At 32.3% G+C, this 21,847-nt stretch overlaps 1 protein-coding gene across 1 annotated transcript; it reads right to left on the bottom strand.

Annotated features, from left to right (window-relative positions):
- Positions 1–2,301: 2,301 nt before the first annotated feature.
- On the bottom strand, positions 2,302–4,711 carry LOC107858703 (calcium uniporter protein 2, mitochondrial). The gene is made up of 2 exons (XM_016703466.2): positions 4,024–4,711; positions 2,302–2,987 (listed from the first exon to the last, which is right to left on the bottom strand). Exons 1-2 carry the CDS (start codon positions 4,582–4,584, stop codon positions 2,535–2,537), a joined length of 1,014 nt encoding a protein of 337 aa, XP_016558952.1. The 5' UTR covers positions 4,585–4,711; the 3' UTR covers positions 2,302–2,534.
- Between the last annotated feature and the right edge of the window lie 17,136 nt (positions 4,712–21,847).

The following is a 21,847-nucleotide window of genomic DNA, read 5'->3' as shown; positions in this document are numbered from 1 at the left end:
GTTCAACTGACAATGTGACTGATTTATTCACCAAATCTTCTCCAATTGCAACTTTCAAGAAGATGTTGCACAAGATCGAGATGCAAAGGTCAAGGATGTTCTCATTAGGGGGAGTTAATACGCGATGTACTATTTTTTCCTTACGAGGTTTTTGTTCCACTGGGTTTCCCTTGTAAGGTTTTTAATGAGGCAGCCGAAATGCATATTATTAGAGATGTGTACTCTTTTTCCTTCACTAGATTTTTTTCCTACTGGGTTTTTTCTAGTGAGGTTTTAACGAGGCACATTATCTACCAATTAGACATTCAAGGGGGAGTGTTATAAATGTATTTACATTATAGTGAATGTCTATCAAGATCTATCAAGATCTATTTGATATCTATTAGGATTTGAAGCATCTGTCTTTTACTCAAACTAGGAGTAAATTTTCCTTATAAATAGAGGGGTTTTGTTCATTGTATTGATAATCTTATGATCTCTCATCCCCCAAGAGAAGAAATAAGAATTACTCTCTCTATTCTCTCTACTCTTCTTCTTTGTTCTTTATAGTTTTATAACTATATATATATATATATATTACTACTATATAAGCAGGCAACTGACGTTTGACATGCCGGCTTTCAGTTGTCTGCTTACTCCATGATTTTACTATAGCATCCCTAAGTAATTATTATATGACATTTACTTATTAAAAAAAAAAATATTTAATAAAAAATAAAATAGACATTTATGATATGGTTGTTTCAGCTGTTTCAATTGTAATTTTAATGTATCACTTATAATTAATTATTTTGAGTCATTTAAGTATTTAAAAATTGATAATATTTATTTTATAAAAGGTAAAATAAACATAAAATGATAAATTAATTTTTGATGTTTTAAATTAATTTGTCATCTTATGTGAGGCCACTTAAATTTTTTTCACAAGTATTTTTTATATCAATTTTGTTATATCACTTTTAATTAGTTATTATGAGTTATTCAACAGATTCTGATTTCGCTATTTCAATCGTGATATTTGGTTTACTCTCGCAATTATATTAGTGTCTTTTAAATTGAAATAGTTAAAAATATTATAAATTACAATAATTAAAAAATTAAATTACTTTTAAAGTCTAAATTCACCATCAATACCATAAAAATTTAAACAAAAAGACTATTATAAATTACAATAGCAAACAACTTAAAATAGTACATTACAATGGCAAAAAAGTACTATAGATTATAATATTTAGCGATGTCATATTAATTAGGATAAAGGGATATTACTTGAAAATTTCGTTGAAAGTCATATAAATTTAAATTATAATAATTAAAAACTTAAATTACTTTGAAAGTCTAAATTCACTATTAATACCACGAAAGTTTAAACAAGAATAGTATTATAAATTACAATAGCAAATAGCTTAAAATAGTAAATTACAACGTCGAAAAAGTATTATAGATTACAATATTTATCGATATCATATTAATTAGGATGAAGGGATATTACTTGAAAATTACGTTGAAAGTCGTATAAATCATAATAAAATTAAAACTTAAAACATCTAAAATTATATATAACAAATCTAATTAACTTTCATAAATATTAATCAGTGTTATATAAATTTAAATAAAAAAATAACATATAATATCTAAAAAGTAGCACATTGGATCGTGCTCACATGGGCTCTAATATCTAGTTTATATATATTTTGAGAAATAGTCCATGAGAACAAACCAATGATGTGAAGTAACTTTTATTGTATCCTTCTGTTAAATCAAAATTAAAAGATTATATGTGTGTACACACACATTTATATTCTCTTTTTAAAGGAATGAACAGAATCGGAGAAGAGTCCATGAAACAACTTCCAATTAACACTTTCATTGAAATTACTTACGGGAGATTTCTTTTTCCAACAAATCCTATCGACAATTTTCAATAGCAATTGTTTTGATTTAGTAGGGTTGTTATTAATTTACAATCCAAGTTCTATTAATTATTATGGGAGACTAAATTTCAATTTTTCTTAACTTAGTAAATTATCTAAAAGTCGATTATAGGTACTTTTATTCTGACCGACTTTTTTCAATTCGTTTTGAACTCGGCTTTATCTCAAATCAAACGACAATCATATTCTTAGTGGCATATGAATTTTATACGGTGAGTGATAAACGTGCAGATGCATGTTCGCATAGACTAGTAGTAGTAATACTAATATCTTCTTCTTTTTGTTTTTCTCACTGAGGAGCTGTTGTTAATTAAATTATACAATTTGATTATGAGACTCTGACTAAGCACCATCGAGGCTCCAGTGCTTGGGGCATATAACCCGGCTGACAATTTTATTGGAATTCTTATTCAATGCATTTACCTTGGCCGTCTATGACACGTTGAAAATTAAAATTAAACCCAAAAAAAAGGGAAGAAGGAAAAAACAGAGAGACAAACGGGCGTCTCTTTTTCTCGTTTGCACTCCCTTCTTGATAAAAATAATCTATTCCGAAAATAAATACTTCTACCGAGTAGCATGTTCATGTAAATTATCAGATTAATTAAACGTTAATGTTCTTCCAGGAGGCGATGACAATTGAGGATAACAAGCTCCTCTGAGCTTGTTATACCTTTGAAGATCGAAATTCCGAAGCTTCATGAGTCGCTTTTGCTTAGCGACAAATCGGCTCTGGAAAAATCCTTCGAAAGAAGGCTCTTTGGAGGTCTTAAGGAAAAAAGTATAACCAGCCATGCAGTAAAAGGATGTAACGTAAAAGCAAATTGGTTCCATGACATCCCACGAGAGTTCCCAGAATGTTAATCTCATGAATGCTGCTGTCTGAATGACAAAGTAGCCTAGCCCACACCATAATTCTCTGCGCACCAATGACTCTGCTTTCTTGTCAATTATTGCTTTGTCCACTTCCATTTGGTTGAACTCCTCCATCATTTGTGGGTCATTTGTGTTCGCCAAGGGCGTTGGCAATAGGCCTTGTAGGGATTTCACTACCTGTAAACAAAAACAGAGGACCAAAATATTTGGGTAAAACTAACTCCACTTGACAATACCTATGTCGACATCCGACACTGCTTCAAATAAAAGTATTTCTCAAATATGTGTATATAGAAAAAATATACTGTATATATTTTTAACAAAGACGTATATAGAATTATAATGATAACACCATTGGAAAAACATACGAAATGTATATATTAATTTGGAATAGGAAATAGGCTTCGAAATTGACATTTTCCTAACCTACTTTGTGACAATAAGTGCTACTATCTCCCTAGCTATTGTATAGATCCTAAATTTGTGATTCTCTTACTCCTTTCCTCCAATAAGAATTTGGCCTGGGCTGCCCAACGCGTTGTTATGCATATTATATTATACTAATATTGCTAGAATTGACATAAGAGGCTTTCTCTATGACAACGCAAACGAATTCTCCCCAACTTCATTTGTTATTTTTCTAAAGAGTTGTCTATCGTCAAGTAATAGAAAAGACTAGTGGCCAATTTGAAAGAGGATTTGTGAATAGATAGCTAATCCTTTTTCATGGACTCCACGATAATTGGATGTCCTTTTCCTCTTAACAATCCACCACCCTCACCAACCTCCAACAATCCATCAATTAAAATTTTAGCATCTCATTTTCTCTCCCCAATCAGATATGTAAAAACCAACACCCTCCAAAACAAGTTTGATTCTTTGGTGAAATTTTGGGTCTTTGAAAATGATCCGACCGGTCCACTCCTTTACAAAAGTCACCAGAGATCTGGAGTAACTTTGATTCATTTTCCTGTCTGGAGAAAAAAACATGAAAAATGCTACTATCAGTTTTCGGTAGACACCCAACCTTTAACAAACAGAGAATGCAAAACATTAGCAACTTATTTCTATGTAACGCTGCTAATTACCAACGAATTGTCACATAGTAGTAATTTATTTTTAAGCGTCTCTGTCAAAAAAACAGTTACGCATAGCAAAGTAAAAATATTAGTAATAATAAAAGATGAATGGAAAAAGTGAAAAAAAAAACAACCTGATCAGGCCGAATGAACACAACGTCTCCCAGAACAATTACAGTTCCAGAATCATCTAGAATCTTCGCGAATTCGATGCCCTGTTCACTATTCAAACAATTTCCAGAGCAAATCTGAAGAAATTCCGAGTATGAAATACAACTCTTTTCAATCTGATTTAGCCTCAATTTCACCATCTCCAATTGTGATAACCTTAGCACCTTCCTCGCATCCGCCACTGTCAACTTCCCCTCCCACTCTTGTGGCGGCAGGAGTCCATCGAGTTTGATCCTGCTTCTGCTTATATCCATTTCACGGAGTTTCTCGATGAGAGTTTCCCCGGTTGGTATTGACCGGAGCTCCAGAGAAGTCGTCGGAGATGAGTACATAAATCGGCGGTGGATTAATCGCCGTAAAATTCCATTATCTTCTTTATCTGGGGCGATTTTGTTATCAGGACGAGGAGGGGTAAGTGTTCTGGCGGACATTGATGATGAAGATATACGACAAGCGGAAATGAAAAAACCGGTAGTTTTGTATGCATTGAAAAGGCGCTGAGCTAGCGTATTTTTGAAAGCCATTGATAGATAAAAGAAATACTAGTAAGTATATTATTTGAGAGAGAAATATTGATTTGGAAAAATGGTAGGCTTTAGAGGTTTGAATTGTTCAGGTTTTTCAACGATGAAGAAAGGAGTCATGGGTTAGACATATTTATAGGTACATTCATAGTGACGAAATGACAGCCAAGCTAGTATGTTAATCCAGTTAAAGTAACGGAGCTTGTAAATAGCTACTACCTCGTCATTTAATCGGAGACGAAATTTAAGAAATAAGTAGACACTTTGTAAAGATTACAAAATTATAGTTATTTTTTTTTAATAAATGAGATCACTAAGGATAAAATGAAAATAATGTCATTAAATAATTACCAAATAAGAAAAGATGATATTATTTTTGAGACGAATCAAAAAACAAATGATCACATATAAAATAGGACAAAGGGAATACTTAGTAATTTTTCTCTCTTACGTTAATTTTACTTGTGTATATCTTAATTTTATAAAATGATAAGTATTTGAAATTATTTATTCAGTAATGACGATGAGAAAAATGATGAATGGGAGATGAAGATATTTTCCATCGTGACACACATTTTGTTTTATACATTTTCTAGACATTTTAACAATATTAATTTTAGCATTTTCTTGTCAACATATTAATTTTACCATCAATCACTATAATTTTTTTAATATGTAGTAGGAAGATTTGGCCTCATGTAGTTATGAACAGAATGTGAAAACATAATTAAATTAATAAAAAAATAATTAAGTAAATTCGGGTTGTGAAAGCATTTCATCTGCTTTCATTTCTATTCCTTGAGTAAAAAAAATAAAATTAATTATCTGTAGAATGTGTTCTAAAAATAAATCCAGTAACAAATATTTTGTTTTAGTATTTTGAATATCTTGTTGTATTCATTAAAAAGAAATTAATTTTCACCAAAAAGTAAGAAAGGTTCATTAGAATTAGGATGAATGAGATATTCGCTGTAGAAAAAGGAATATCCCCTCAATACGGGGCAACATCCTTAGTAAACCTTATATGGTGAATCATTTCGCTTTATGTCGTTCTTGTTAGAAAAAATGAAAATATATTTCAAAAGAAAGTGTCATCATTGACTATGAATATATTGAGATTTATTTTCTGCATATTAGTGTAAACAAATGTCTATATTCAACCATCGATATGTTATTATTAATAATATCGATGAGCCTTTATTTCTAACCGTAGTCAAAATTATGACAATATATATTTATTCACTTATTATCAATATTGAATGAATAGTAACTATTTGTTACAATTTCTATTAGAGCAATCAATATGGATCAGGTTCATTGGGTTGGCCCGATTCAACCTGTAATTTGATGGAGTTGGACTTCAATTTTCGTAGTCCATTTAAGAACTGAGCTTTTTAGTCCGACCCAGATAAGCCCGTGGTCCATGAAGCTTGAGCAATGTGGGTTGGCTAGTCATGGGCCAATTCATAAGTCAAATACATGCAACTATTTAGATTGTTTATTAGTATTTTTATTTGATTGGAAGGATATCATATCAAAAGTTATTTAATTTCGCTATTAGGACTATTTTTTGATGTATTGGAGACTTGATTAACAAGTATTAACACTATGTAATCTTGTCTGGTAATATTTATGTTTATTAACATTCTAAAATTAAATTATAAAATATTATATTTTAAAGAGGAAAGGACATGGGTTGGCCATTTTAAAAAAAAATGACCCACAATTTGAAAATGTGGACAACTGTAGCCAGTCGGCCTAATGTATTTTCCTTTTTTAGCCATTTGGCCCAATTGGACAAATGGAGTCTATACTTAATTGATAAACTTTTATATCACATTGATACACTTTTATACTATTTTGATACACTTTTTAAAAAAGAGAAAGGAAATTTTATGCAAATACATGCAGTCCCTATACCCAATTGATACTCTTTTATGCCATATTAATACACTTTTATAACAAGAGAGAAGAGAAACCTATGCATGCATATGCAGTGTCCATATACCCAATTGATACTTTGTTATACTAGATTTTAGATTGATACACTTTTATACCACATCGATACAGTATATATACCATATAAATACACCTTTTACAGAGAAAATCTGTGCAAGTATATACAATAACTGCAATTAAAGATTGTATAGAATGTATTGAAATTATGTAATTATCATATAGAATGGGTATATAAACTGTAAAGTTATCGTACAAAATATATTTTTTATGGTGTAATTAAAAACATAAAAATAAAATAAATAACATCATCAACTAGCTAGAAAAGAATAACTACAAACTTATATTTGATTGTTTAGACAATAAAGAGCAAATTATTATTTTTTGTACTAAACCAGTAGGAAAATGTAACTAAAAAAAAAAGCTAAAAAAAAAAAGAAAAGAAAAGAAGTAAAATGACAACTACAAAAAACAAAAATAAAAAGAAGAAGAAGCGGAAGAAGCTTACCAAAGTTGGTCGCTATTTGATCAACAAATGCGGTTATAAATTGAAAATTAAACATTTGAGTATTTTTTGAGATTAGTTTCAGCTGAGTTAAGCACATGGAATGGCTATTTAATGGGTTTTTAGTTTTAGGGTCTATTTTTAGGATATTATTTTAATTTTAGGTGTCATATTTATCCTTTTCCCTTTTTAAAACGTGAGCTGGCTCGTGAGGCCCGCAACTCACAGAGTAATGATGTGAGGTTGATATTTTTTGGCCCATCATTTTGACGGGTCAGCTCAACCTGACCCTTCAAATCAAAACCCATATGGGCCAGCCCAAATATGTTGGGCCGACCCGTATAGACAGCTCTAATTTCTATGTCGGGCATTACATGGAAAAGAAATAGCAACAGATCATTTGCTTCATAATTTGCCTTCAGTGCTTTTTATTAGTCAATAATATGATCATCAGTGAGTATATTTGTCCTGTGAAATTATATTGTGCTGGATTTTTCTTTTTATTGAACCTTTGCTAATTTTTTGCTTTTAATTATCGCTATTTAACGAGTGTGAGTGGCAGATGATTATCATACTTGCTTTCAACTGTCTCCTTCTGGTCCAGCTATCTCCTTCGGGTGACGAGTATTTTTGAGATTTTATATTTTTTATTTTAATTAAATTATTTTATTTTTATTTTTAATCTGTTATATATTTAAAATTACATAAAAATATTATAAATTATAATAATTAATAATTTGAATTATTTAGACACACAAAATAATTTAATTGACTCAAAATTCTATCGGTGCAACATAGATTGAGATATATTATTTAGAGATTTAGCGAAAGATAATATAAATCACAATAATAATCAAATTAAAATCTTTGAAAGATGTATGAATTTTTTTTTCGACTTTTCAAATTCTATCAATGTAATATAAATTGGAATAGATGGAGTAACATATATTACTTGAAAATTATGTTAAAAATCATGTAAATTATAATAATTAACAACTTAATATATATAAAGCTATACAATAAATTTAGTTAACTTTCTGAAATATTTCATCAGTGTCACACAAATTGGGATAAAAAAAGTAACATATAATATCTAAAAATTGTGTAAAGCTGCAATAAATTAGTAATTAATAACTTAAAATATTTATAAATCATATAAAAAAATTAATTGACTACTTAAATTTTATCATTGCCACATAAATTAAAATAAAAAAGTAACACGCATATACCAGCACTGGCCCCAATTTCTATGTTTATATAGAAAAGCTTAGAGAGAACGACCCTCTTCTCTCTAAAATCCCCAATGTTGTCATCAACCACTTCACCTTGCGATCCAGATCCACCATCACCGTTACCTCCGCCGGATCTACCAGACCTAACCCTAGACACCATGGAGGAGGACCCCTCAAAGAAACCATCCTATAAACAAGTAGTTGAAGCGCACTCCGATCTCAACCTTGGAAATGTCGAAGTCCTCTAAACTTCGAAAACTTGGAAAAATCGTTTGTTGACCCCGACGGAGATGCTATTCAACTCTCTGAAGAAGACAAGTGTAGGCTTTACAACCCGTGGAAAAGATCTATTATCTTGAAAGGCGTCGGAAGGAGACTGAACCACCAATATCTCCGTTATTGAAACTCCAAAAAAGTGTTATCCTTATCAACCTAGGTGAGGGTTATTACACGGTAAAATTAGCACTTGAAGAGAGCCAAAAGAAGATCCTACTAAAAGACCCATGGATCTTCGCAGGCACGTACATCTTTGTAAGGGTGTGGGAGCCAAATTTTGTGCCTTGCCAGTCAAAAATTGCTTCCACAGCAATCTGGGTCAGGTTACCATCGTTACCAACAAAATTTTATGACAATACTATCCTTCAAAAAATTGGAAAAAAAATTAGTTGCCTGCTGAAAATAAATACGTGTACTTCTTCTTTCCTCAGAGGACGCTATGCTCGTATTTGCGTACAAGTCGAAATGGAGAAACCTGTTTGCACATCCGTACTGATTGGACATCACGACCAATCGATCTGCTATGAAGGAGAAGGAATCTTGTGCACAAATTATGGTCGTCTGGGCCATACGATTAGAGCATGACCATACATACAACACATTAGAGAAGATACAGGCAACACGGAGTCCACCTCTCCTCAATAGGTAGCATCAGAATGGCGGACTGTCACGTTTGCAAAAAAAGGTACTAAGGTATCGAAAAAGGGGAAGGCCTCAGCACCAAGTATGAATCAACTCAACAAGCCTAATGTCAAGACGAAAACTTTTGACCGCAAATCAGGTAAGTTTCTTGAAAAACCCCATCGAAATCCACATCCTCCGACAGGCGTCGATACGCTTAGTGGTTCGGGTAAGGATAATAGTACCCCAAATTTGGACCACCTAAATTTGGACAGGCCCAACTCGGTAAGAAATGGAAAAAGGCCCATCTCTCCAACTTCCAAAAGAGGACCAACTTTTGGCTCCCACGGCCCAAACTCCCAACAAGGAAATACCAGTTGGGCCCAACAAAAAGGTGCAAAGCCTTTGAGTATGAATAATCGCCCGGATAAGGCCCCAAACAGTTCTTTTAATGGTTAATCTTCTTCTTATAAAAATAGTAAGCCCAATACGGGCTCCACTAACAAATTTGAAGCCCTTAATCACGTTGACACCCTGACCCCTCAGAGTGACGTGACTATCCCCAGTTAAATCAACCAGCCAAACAGTCTGCTCAAGCAGACTGCCGCCTCTGGAAATCTCTTCAGCTCCCCTTCTCACCATCATCATCCTATACATCTTGAAAAGGATGATGTTTCCACTAAGACTTTTCATAAATATCCCCTCTGTCCTACTCCACCTTCTCAAGCTATCTCCTCACAAAATGCACTCCTCAGAACCCTCTCACATGAACCACCTCCCCATAGCTCTAATCTCAGCACCATTGTCTCTGGACCATACACCAACCTTTTAGTTGGAAATGGGACTACAGAGTATGTCGATACCTTTTAAGGGACAGTAGAGGGGAGAAGAGTACGAGTAATAAACCAAAACCCAGAGTATCTCGCATTGTTGGTCAAGGAATACCTGAACAAAAGTCTAGCAAGTTATGGAAACAACCTATGGATGATCACCATACTGGCAGCTGCCAACCAACACCCAATAGAGAGCCTGTCAACGGAGACACTCTCAGCCATCTTGAATCAAGTCTCACAGACTTTTCCTTTTTTCCCTCCACCAAATCCTCTCCTGCTCCAGAATGGCCCCTCCATGCTTTCACTGGAAACTTTTCTTTCTCAAGTGGAAGTCCATCAGGACATTGCCATTTCAGAGATATGGGAAAGAGGAAAAACCCTGGAAATATTAAAAGTAAATAATCGAGAAATGGAAGCTATTCTAGCAACCATGAAAACTCCCATAACAAAAGCAACCACTCTAAACAAACAGATAGGGTTAAGATTCGCAGAATTAGTAAACGAGATGTAGGTAATCCTGATTCCATGGATCTTAACCAAGTTCACAATGAGCATCAAATACCCAAGTGTTCTGACAAAGAGAAACTTCCTGATATCTCTAAACCCCCTGAAAACAATGATCAACATCAACTCACCACAGTCATCCCTAGACCCTCCGAACAAAGGGAAATCAGTGATTGTGAACTACTCTCCACCTCACAACAAAATGATGATGAACCTAATAATATGGAATGCTAGGGGTGTAAACAATGTCAAATTCAGGCACCATTGCAATGATATGTTACGCCTCCATAAACCTGTCATGCTAGCTCTCCTTGAAACTAGAATGAATGATCATCATCAGCTAACTCAAAACCTTGGCTATGACTGTATGATCCAATCTTCCGTCATTGGTATGTCCGGTGGGCTGGTACTTATGTGGAATGAGGATATGTTTAACATCACGGACATATCTATCACTCCTCAAAGCATCCATGTTGTTGTTAAGCTAAATTCCCCACCCTTCTTATGGTTCCTTAGTATAATTTATACTAGCCCTCATGTTAATACTAGGAAATCTCTCTGGGAGAAGCTCTCCCTTATGGCTAACACTATAGTAAATCAACCTGATACTAGCTGGCTGGTAGGGGGAGACTTTAATGAAGTCCTTTCATCCCAAGATAAACATGGGGGTAACCCCATAGCGACCAGTAGAGTCAATATATTCTAGAATTGTGTCAATTACTGTAGGCTAGTTGATTTAGGCTTCAAGGATAGTAAATACACTTGGACGAATAAAAGATACCGTCACCGTAATAATCTTATCCTTCAAAGACTTGATAGATGTCTAGCTAATGTGCAATGGCTTCATCTCTTTCCGGAGTCTTCTGTAACTCATCCCCCAAGAACTCATTCCGACCACTGCCCTATGCTGGTCCATCTGAATGCCAAACTACCTCCTAAGGAGAAACCTTTTAGAATGGAACCCATGTGGTGCTCTCATTCGGACTTCCCAAACTTGATAAATCAAGCCTTCCAGAATAGTGAGGATCTTACAAGTTCCATTAACTTCTTTCAGTCAATTATTATTCCTTGGAATACATGTCTTTGGTAACATCCATTCTAAGAAGAAAAACCTATTAGCAAGACTAGCTGCGATACAACGGAGCCCTCACTATCCCACTAGTTCCTTCCTCCATAATCTTGAAGATTCTTTGACTACCCAGTATAAGGATATCCTCATATTAGAATGTGAATTCTGAAAGGTCAAATCTAGGGTTAATTGGCTAACTGAAGGAGATGCCAACACTAGTTTTTTCCACACTTCCACTCTTAACAGAAGAAGGAAAAACAATATTAATGTCCTCAAGGATGACCTGGGTAACTGGAGGTACTCCCAGGGGGATATAAAAGACTCAATCATGTCTTTCTACAGAACCCTTTACACTACTGAGCACTCCACTTCCACTAGGAATTGCATCACTAACCCCTCTGTTACTGGTTCAATTCCTCAAACTGCTTATGCTCTGTTAGACAGCCTTCCCACTATTTCTGAAATAAAAAAAGTTGTTTTCAGCTTTAAACCCACCAAAGCTCCAGGTCCGGATGGCGTTTACCCTCTCTTTTTTCAAAAATTCTGGGACTCTACCCACACTCAGCTTATCTCTTTCTGTAACAAAGTCTTCTCTGTAGGTACAACGGATAAAGAGGTGAACAAAACTTACCTCTATCTTATCTCCAAGTGTCAAAATGTTGTTACTCTTAAGAATTACAGACCTATTGGCCTCTGAAATACACAGTACAAGATCATAACCAAAATCATTGCCAATAGAATCAAACTGTCAAAAGGACCCTTGACATCTTTAGCTCCTTATCAGGTCAAAGAGTTAACAGGACCAAATCTAAGATAATCTTCTCCAAAAATTGCTCCAGTGATGTCACTAACAACATTTCCACTCTTTTGGACATCTCTACTAGCAATAATTTTAGAAATATCTAGGCTTTCCTATTTTTCACAGACCCCCCACTAATTTAGATTTTTAGTTTATCATTGATCAGATGAAAGCTAAACTCTCAGGTTGGCAAACCAATATGCTTAACTGGGCTGGCAGAACCACCCTCACTAAAGCCACTCTTAATAGTATTCCTTACCATTCAATGCAATACATAGCCATTCCAGTTGAAGTCCATAAGCACATCGACAAAATCCAACGAAACTTTATTTGGGGTACCACAGACACCAAGAAAAAAATGGAAATGGTTAACTGGGAAAAGGTCACTACACCAAGGCATCTTGGTGGCCTTGGCATCATACAAGCTTGTCACAAAAATATTACTGCCCTGACAGCTTTAGCTTGGAGGTACACTTCAAATCCCCAGTCCCTTTGGGCCAGAATCCTGACTAATAAATTTTCCAGATCTAGCAGAACCCCCAGAAACCAATCCCAGGGTGTCTCCAGAACTTGGAGGAACATTATCAAAGGCCTTGATATCTGTTCGAAGGCTTCTATGTGGATCATCCACAAGGGGGATAGAGTAAATTTTTGGACTGATAGATGGCTCCCCAATAGCGAACCTCTTAGCAGTACTATTCAGGGTCCTTTGCCTCAAAACATGTTGGACCTGAAAATCTCTGACTTATGAAAAAATGGTTCCTGGGATTTATCTTCTATACCCTTCCAACTACCTATGACTATTACCCACTCCATTCATCATACTTTCTTTCCTGATACCTTGGCCCTTACTGTTATCCTATTTGGACTATTACTGTAAAAGGAATTTTCACTACTAAAAGTGCTTACAACCTCATCAGTTCTACAACTCATCCTTTTCTCTGTCATAGCCATTACAATTGGATTTGGTGCTTAAAGATCCCTAACAAAATAAAACACTTTCTTTGGCTCCTAAGTCATAATAGGCTCCCTTGCAATTCAACTCTAAATCGAATGAGTGTACCCTTAGAACCCTATTATAAATTCTGCCCGGACCAAGATGAGGATATCCCTCATATCTTCTGGCACTACACTAAAGCCAAGACACTCTGGGATGTTTTGCTCTGAAAGATCAATTGTAGTACCCCAAATATCATTAACCTTAACAGTGAGAACTTCCTAGAAACTGTGAGGAACTGGTCTGCTAACAACAAGGCGGATCAGTACATCAACTTTCAACCTCTAATCTCTTTTTGTTTGTGGGAAATTTGGAGCTGCAGAAATAATAACTTGTTTAACAACTCTAATGCTTCCCCCTCTCTCAAGAATGCTTATGCTAATTGTGTCGAATGCTCTTACCTTATGCCTCCACTTACTACCACCTACCAAGAAACCACTGTTCTTGTACGTTGGCTCTCACCTCTAAACACCCCTTACAAGCTCAACACTGATGGAACGTGCCTTGAAAACCTGGTATAGGAGGCATAGGAGGTTGTATTAGAAATGTCAAGGAGGATTGGATTATTGGCTTCGTTAGGGGCTTTCCCCACGCAACCAATAACCAAATGGAGCTTTTAGCACTCATTGAAGGACTCAAATTGGTGGAAAACCAGAATCTTTTCCCTATTAAAATCAATGTGGACTCAACAGAGATAATCCATATGTTAAATACTGGAAACATGCATTATAACCCTATTCTTGAATCTTGTAGGTGCCTGCTGAGAAGGGTGGGGCATCCAACAGTGACCCATGTCTTTAGAGAGCAAAATCATGTTGCAGACTGTCTGGCAAAAGAAGGAGCGACAAAGAAGCTCTTTGGCACAACAAATTTTTCGGCAGTTCCTCCGGTGTATGCACAAAAACATGTGTGGGAAGACATTTTAGGAACTGAGTTTACTAAGAAAATCAATCAATGTATTAATTATCAGAATACTGATACTCATCTTTTTGTACCTGACTAAAAAGTCAGCAGTTTGTAACAAACCTCTATTTTGGTTTATCTAATATATCGCCTTGTTACCAAAAAAGAAAAAAAAAAAAAGCTTAGTAAATTAATTAGGATAAAAACTTACACGCATTCGGTGTATATACCAAACTTATGTTCTTTATCATAATTAAATAATTAAATTAAGTATAATATATTTTAATTAATCATGATTAAATAATATGTACTCTAAATTCAACGACATAACATGCATCTATTGACTTGATGTATATATCGGATGTGTGTAAATTTTAACCATTAGTCAGTGCGGATCTCAACTCATGAGATATTCTAACCCATTACATCCCGTTAAGCAAACAATCCTTTACAATTTTCACGAGGGCAAAAATCAGGGAAGACTAATTACTCGGCGTACAAGTGACTGCTAGAATTGCTCGCAAGACAACCGTCTGATTATTAGAAAATCACGGGGTGAATTTGTTTTATGGTGTATAATATAAAAAATGTGTGGGAGACTTTGGACAATAATTAATCATGATTTATACGTGTTGGTTAGAGAGGGAAGCAATATAAATATCAGCCAACGGTGCAGGATGTATAGGATAAGTTTGTGTGATGACGTGTTGAGTCCACAAAAATAGAAAGAGAGGAATGGTGGTGGATGGTGACTTGACTATGAGGCCCAATTTCTAGGAAATGCAAACGTATCGCCACATATATCCTAGCTGGATGAGTCATGAATAATAAATATTGATGATGCTGGGGTTGATTTATTTTTTGCAATTTTTACACGGTGAATGTGAAAAGTACATGTTGATTATGAGATTAACATTGAATTATCAGTGGAATATGGTACAAAAAGATTAATTTGATTACTAGGAAGCGTGAATGTTCGCCACATATATCCTAGGTGGACGAATTGGTGAATACATAGACAAATCTTTAAATTGACAATAAATTTTATTTTACAAAAAATACTTATATGACTTATTTTAATTGAATATTTGAACACATCATGAAATATTCTGATTAGACAATTTTGACTCATTTTTTGAAAAGTAATTACTCATCTTCTCAAATCCTCATTAGATAGATCAATTGGTTACAGAAACTATGCCTCTTCCATAATTATATGCATTGATTGGAGCAAGCCAGAGATTTGATGGCCTATCGAGCAGCGTATAATTAGAGGAGATAATATATTTTAAGTGATTAATTTATCTGTAGAATAAGCAGTTGAATATTGTACAATTTTTTTCCCAAAATTTTGAGCATAAAATGTTTGATATGAATATTTTATGATGCCTCCGTTCAACTTTCAAGTATCCATGTATTCTGCTTTTTTTCTTTTTAGTGTGTGGGGGGGAATAGTAGTAAATCGTGATGATGAGATTAACGTTAAATTATGGTAAAAGATTAAGAGAAAAAGAGATCATGTAGAGCTTTTTAAAATTAGTTTAGTCACAGGTGCCTCACACGTATAATTTTTGATTATTTAAAATTAGATAATTTTATCTATTTCGAAGATTTTTAATAAAGTTTAAAAAGTTCAAATCACTTGTCAAAGATTTTTCACAATTTAATATAATAATATAAACATAATATATATTTTATTGTAAGCACATATATATTTTACCATAAGAAATTTCAAGTGGTTAATGGATCGTCACTTTTGTATTTGTCATCATAAACTTAAAAAATATACTACTCTAATATTAAAAACTTACCTCAAATCACAAACAAATTTATCGTTTTAATCATAGATATTATCAAGATTTTATTCGATAAGAAAATTCTATACATGAATTTATTTTTTTCTTGCGTACGTTTTGGAACGTGCAAAAGTAAAGACAAAAAAAAGTAAGTGAACTGAAAATCAAATAAAGAAAGATAAAGAGGATGATGACAATGAATGCAATAATATGACTCGAATCAAAATCAAAATAAGAAGAAAATTAAAAATAGAATAAGGCAATGTTAATTTTTCTAGTAAAATTTGATTGAAAATATTACTTAAAATAGAATTGTAAAAGTTTTTTTATTATATAAAGTAAAATTTTAATTAATTTAGATGTATTAAATATTATGATTTCTTATCTAGATGAAATAAAAATTTTAATTAATTTTAAAAATCTAAATAATGTATATTTCACTTATAAGGTAATTTTTTTTCCCTTCTACTGATGCACGCTAGGATCAAAAATTAAGTAGTCTCCTTATTGTAAGAAAATATTAAATTAAATTATATGCACCTAAATATTAATTCTCCTTTTCATGTATTTTAGGAGTTTTTTTTTTTCTAATTCTCCCTTCCATAGATTAGGAGTCCTTGTAGATATAGGTTTATAGATTTTTTAAATCGTCTTAAAATCAAATTTAGTCTTAAACTAATGAAAAAAATATTAGTTGTCATTGATTCTGATGACTTCTAATAAGGAAAGATTTTGTAATAAATATATTAATTAATTTTCAACTCTTAAATAGGAAAAAATAGTAAAAAGATAATTTTTTCTAAAGTAAATACTTTTAATGAATGACAAAAAATTTAAACGACATTTTTAAGGCCCTTCACACTTTTAATATATTATTATAGATTATAGATATAGATATAGATTATAGATTATAGATTATAGATTATAGATTATAGATTATAGATAAATAGCCCAAGTTTTAAATTTTTTCAAAGTGAAAATTATTCCAAATAGACTTATTAGATTGTTAATTACAAGTTATAGCTAAGGCTGCTTATCGGACGGATCGGATGGACCATTACACTTAACGATTTGATTTAACGGTTATCGGTTTTAAAATATATAAGTCCACTAGCCAACCGATAAGATATCGGTTGGTTCGGTAATGGATAAACAATTATCGGGTGGTTATCAGACGGTTTATCGGACATCCACAATTCCTACTTGAATGCGTCTAAAAACCAGAAAACAAAACAGAATAGAACATTCTTTTCTTTTCACAGTGACACTGACAACAGAAATACTAGTGCTAAATCTCTTTAAAGCTTTGACTACTGTTGAGTACTTTTGATTTGAGTCGGCAAAGCAAACCAAAGTAATGAACAGGTTATGAGTTTTGACTTTTTGTACTTGAATAAATAATAACTTTAGTAGTTACTAGTTAGTAAGTATTTTACTATTTAGGGTTAATTAGGGATGGGCTTTAGGTTAGAATTTAGATGCATTAGGTTTGAGTTTAAATTTTACTATAATATAATATAATATAATATATATTTTATATATCTAGGTAAAAAATATAAGTATATATGGTAATTCTTAACGGGTTAACGGTTTATCCTAAGAAAACTGTGCAATCCACCCCCACACCAATAAGTCGTTAATTAAAAAAATTTAATCCGTTCACCAACTATTTATCCAATAAGCCAATACCAATAAGCCAATAAGTTAATTTTGCGGATGGCTTATCGGATATGGTTCGGTTTTGAACAACCCTAGTTATAAACTTTTTAATAATTACTAGACTTAAGAAATAATTACAATCTATAGCAACTTTTGAGAAAAACATGTTTTAATTAAATTTTTGAAAATTAATTTTAAACATTTATTATTTGTATTATTTTCTTATTTTTAGCATTTAACATTTATCACTCTTAATTAAAGATTTGAATAATTATGGCAAGTTAAGGTATCAATATATTTTTTTTAATTTTAATAATTAAATATTAAAATTTGTTCCCAATTTAAGGAGTTATATATGGTAAATATATTTTTTAAAGTTAAGAACTAATTTTTAGTTTTTATTAACTTGAATAATTATTTTGCTTTTACACTTTTTCATGTTTTACTGTCTTTAATTATCAATAAAAGTTTTATCTCTTACCTTTTTTTAACTTTTTTTTTTCCTTCTTTTAACTTTATTCTACAAGCCTTCACGTTTTACGATATCTTTTTAATTGAATTCATATGCAAGATCTTTTAAATTTGAATAAAAGTCTTCAACTCATTATTATTTACTCGTTTCAACTTTTTTTTTTTAGTATGATTATTGATTTTCCAATATTCAGTTATAGTTGAGCTTGGTTTAATATCTTACACTTTTTTTTATTTTCTTGAGACAATGTTCGAAAAAATCAAGTTTGATTCTACCTCTAGTAGAAAAAGCCCTAGAATAATACAACAAAATAGCCCGATTAATCTTTTGAGATCCTCGTTTGATTTGGGGTGCTTTACCCCATCTCCAAAATCAAAGAACAAAAATAAGATAGTTGAAGCTAATTCTATTTCTCACAATAAAAGTAAATTTTTGCCGGTGAAAATCGTTTTTTCAAAGATTTCACCATCCTTCAAGCCACAACAACTCAATATGCAAAGCTATATAGTATCAAAAAATGTTGTTGTTTCATATTTTAAGAAGGTTGATAAGAGAAAAAAGCTTGTTGGTCAACATGATTCAAATTTAAATTTTAAAGATGAAATTTTTGCACCTAAAACGAACAAATCAAAAACTGAAAATCGTGAAAATGCTAGAGTTACAAGGTCCAAGGCCAATGTGGGTGTTGGCAAAGTGGATGATAAGAAGGTTGACACGAAGAAATCAAGAAACGTGTGCAAGGTTAGAGTAATCTGATTTTGATTTTTTCATATATGTATTAAATTGATATTGAATTTTTTATTTTAATGACATGCATGTAAATTAGACTTTCATAAATTTTGTGTGTTTATGGTTAAAAGTTGAAATATAACTCTTGATCTTGTTAGTGTTTGAATTATGTTGAAATATCACTTTTGTTGTTACTAGTGGTTGAAAGTTGAAATATCACTTTTGTTGTTGTTAATTGTTGAAAGTTGAAATATCACTTTTGTTATTGTTAATGGTTGAAAGTTGAAATATAACTTCTAACTCTGAAACAAGTTGGTGCATTATGTATTTTTTAGCTCCATGGCAAAAGTTTTGTGAATTATTTATTTTCTGTATGCAAAAAATTGAGATGTGATAAAAAAGAAGTATATGTATTTTTTTGATGATAAAATTTTTGTGAATTGTTTATCTCTTTTTTGGACAAAAATCTGTATACTCACTAGTCTTCATACATAAAAGTTAATGTGTTTGATGATCTCAAACAGAGATGAACCAAAGAACATTTCAAAATGTTTCAGAAATCTTCATTTGCTAATTTTCTGAATATTCATTATTTGAAAATCAACCCCAACTTCTTCGTAGTCTATTACTTACAGAAATCAATAATGATAGGGATAATTTATTCATCTTCAATATCAATGGTAAAGAACTGCATTTTGGAAAGAGAATTTTGTATAGTTAGTGGGTTGAAATGCTTTAAGAAATTTAATTTTGTTTTCGATCCTAAAAAAAAATAAAAATTAATGGATAGATATTATCCAGGTATGGATAAGATCACGGATTCAGTTTTTTATGATGATTTTTTTAACAAGAAGATTGCTTTTCGAGATGAAGATTTATATGAAATTGAATTATTATACTTCATGAGTCGATTTCTTCAATCTGAGTTACCAAGAAAGTTCATTAAGAAGGTTGATTTTGACTTGACAGAATCAGGTAACTACTTGAAGTATGATTGACGAGGTGAGTGTTTTCAAATCTTGAAAAAAGCATGTAGTCATAAGATGAAAAAAATTCATCCTCTTTTACTTTTCGAGGATTTCATCTTGCGCTTCAAATCTGATTCTATGAGTGTTGTTTGGACATTGAGAATTGAATTGCTAATCGAATTGGATTCTAAACTCCTCGAATTTTAAATTGGGAGTTATTTGAAGAACTCATTTTTATGACTATCTTCAGAGTACAATGTTCAAGTGGTACAACAATGAGGTAATGATCATATTCTAAAATATGATCAACATACCTTTTAAGATATCATTTCTTCTGATATTCTATCATTTATTTTGATATTCTATCATATTCTACAATATGATCAACATACCTTCTAAAATATCTTCAGAGTACAATATTCAAGTGGTACAACAATGAGGTATCGATCAACCATTTGAGTGGCATGTATTTTACCTGTAGAATGAAAATAAGTGTAACGTGGAGTTTCTATCTTGCATTCAGAACATGAGTTTAACTTTGATAGTTATATAGTTTTTTGAGATGAAGTTTTTTTCTGATACTCTTCAATTTAGTAGACTGAATGGTACTGATTATCTGTGTAAGTATAGCTTCTATCTACATATATCTTATATATATTCCACAGAATGAATACAATACTTTTTATGAAGTTGTCTTTACTTTACCTGCTAAATGCTGTAGTGAGTAGATGATATTATTTTATTTACTTCAAATTCTCTCTCTCAGATAGTGTTTGGGTATTCAAGATCTTGGCATAATTTTATTATTGTTTGCTCTCTATCTAGGAGTCCTTCTTTCTTTGCACCTCTAACCATTGCATTCAGGGTATCCACTTTGTCTAATCTCACCATTCTCTTTGTTCCTTGCTGCTGTTATATTTTACTGAGAAAAATTAAGAATATTTAAGGAGTGCATCTTAGATGGTGATATTGGACATGAGATTAAGCTTTCAATTCGTTTAATTGTTTCCCTTAGTTAGTTGCACTACTCATTGCAACTTGTTGTCTCCACTAAATTCAGAATTCCTTCTTGCTTTCAAATAGTTTTTTTAGCCATGATAATAATAATTATTTGTATCCATTCTTCTCATCATCAAAAGCTGCTATATTGCCTGACTTATAAAGGAATCATGTCAAATATTATCAGATGCACTAGACACACTTACATGATTGCAGAGACTAGACTTAGATATATTTGACTGTCATTTTGAGTGAGTGAAACAAAATAAAAATTGGAACCTTAATGGCTACTATGAGGTAGATTCATACCAAAACTAAGAAAAGGATTTGGTAGGCTTGGGTAGTCGTAAGTGTATTCTTATAGTTGTTTATCGAATCATTAAAAAATGTCATCGGGTGTGTTGATCCTTGAAAAGTTATTTCTTTTTTGAGGATCCAATACGAGTATGGCGACATCAGGATTTTCAGAGGATCCAAGAAACATAGCTTCTAGGTTTAAACCAAGACTGTTTGAATTATTTGCATTACTTTTCTGTGTACTATGTTTTTCTGTATTTTCTTTGGTATTGAATTATTTCTTGAGATTTATTTGTGTGTACATAGTATGATTCTGTGTATGTCATTAAAAATATATTTAATTAAAATAGAGATAATTTTTATGTATGACACTGTGTTTGAAATATTTGCATTGCTTTCTGTGTACTGTGTTTTTCTGTATTTTCTTTGGTATTGAATTATTTCTTGAGGTTTATTTGTATGTACATAACTTATGTGCGTTATTTATGAAGCAAAAAAGAGCACTCATTAGTCATGAGTGATATCATGAAATCGATGCGAGTTATATATAGCCAATCAGTAAGGACTACATATTTGAAAACATTAAAAAATAGATCTCTATAAAAAGCATACAGACAGAACACAAAGACATAACTTGTTAATTGTGTT

Source organism: Capsicum annuum, unplaced genomic scaffold, assembly GCF_002878395.1.
Source record: "Capsicum annuum cultivar UCD-10X-F1 unplaced genomic scaffold, UCD10Xv1.1 ctg1716, whole genome shotgun sequence".
NCBI classification, from domain to species: domain Eukaryota; kingdom Viridiplantae; phylum Streptophyta; class Magnoliopsida; order Solanales; family Solanaceae; genus Capsicum; species Capsicum annuum.
Note: the sequence above shows the minus strand (reverse complement) of the source record. Positions and strands in the feature narration are given on the sequence as shown.

Bases quoted from the DNA above. Each gene is read 5' to 3' on its own strand.
- LOC107858703 (XM_016703466.2), bottom strand. From the start codon at position 4,584: ATGGCTTTCAAAAATACGCTAGCTCAGCGCCTTTTCAATGCATACAAA. The intron at 2,988-4,023 runs GTTGTTTTTTTT...TTTTGTTTACAG, and splicing joins TGTTCATTCGGCCTGATCAG to GTAGTGAAATCCCTACAAGG.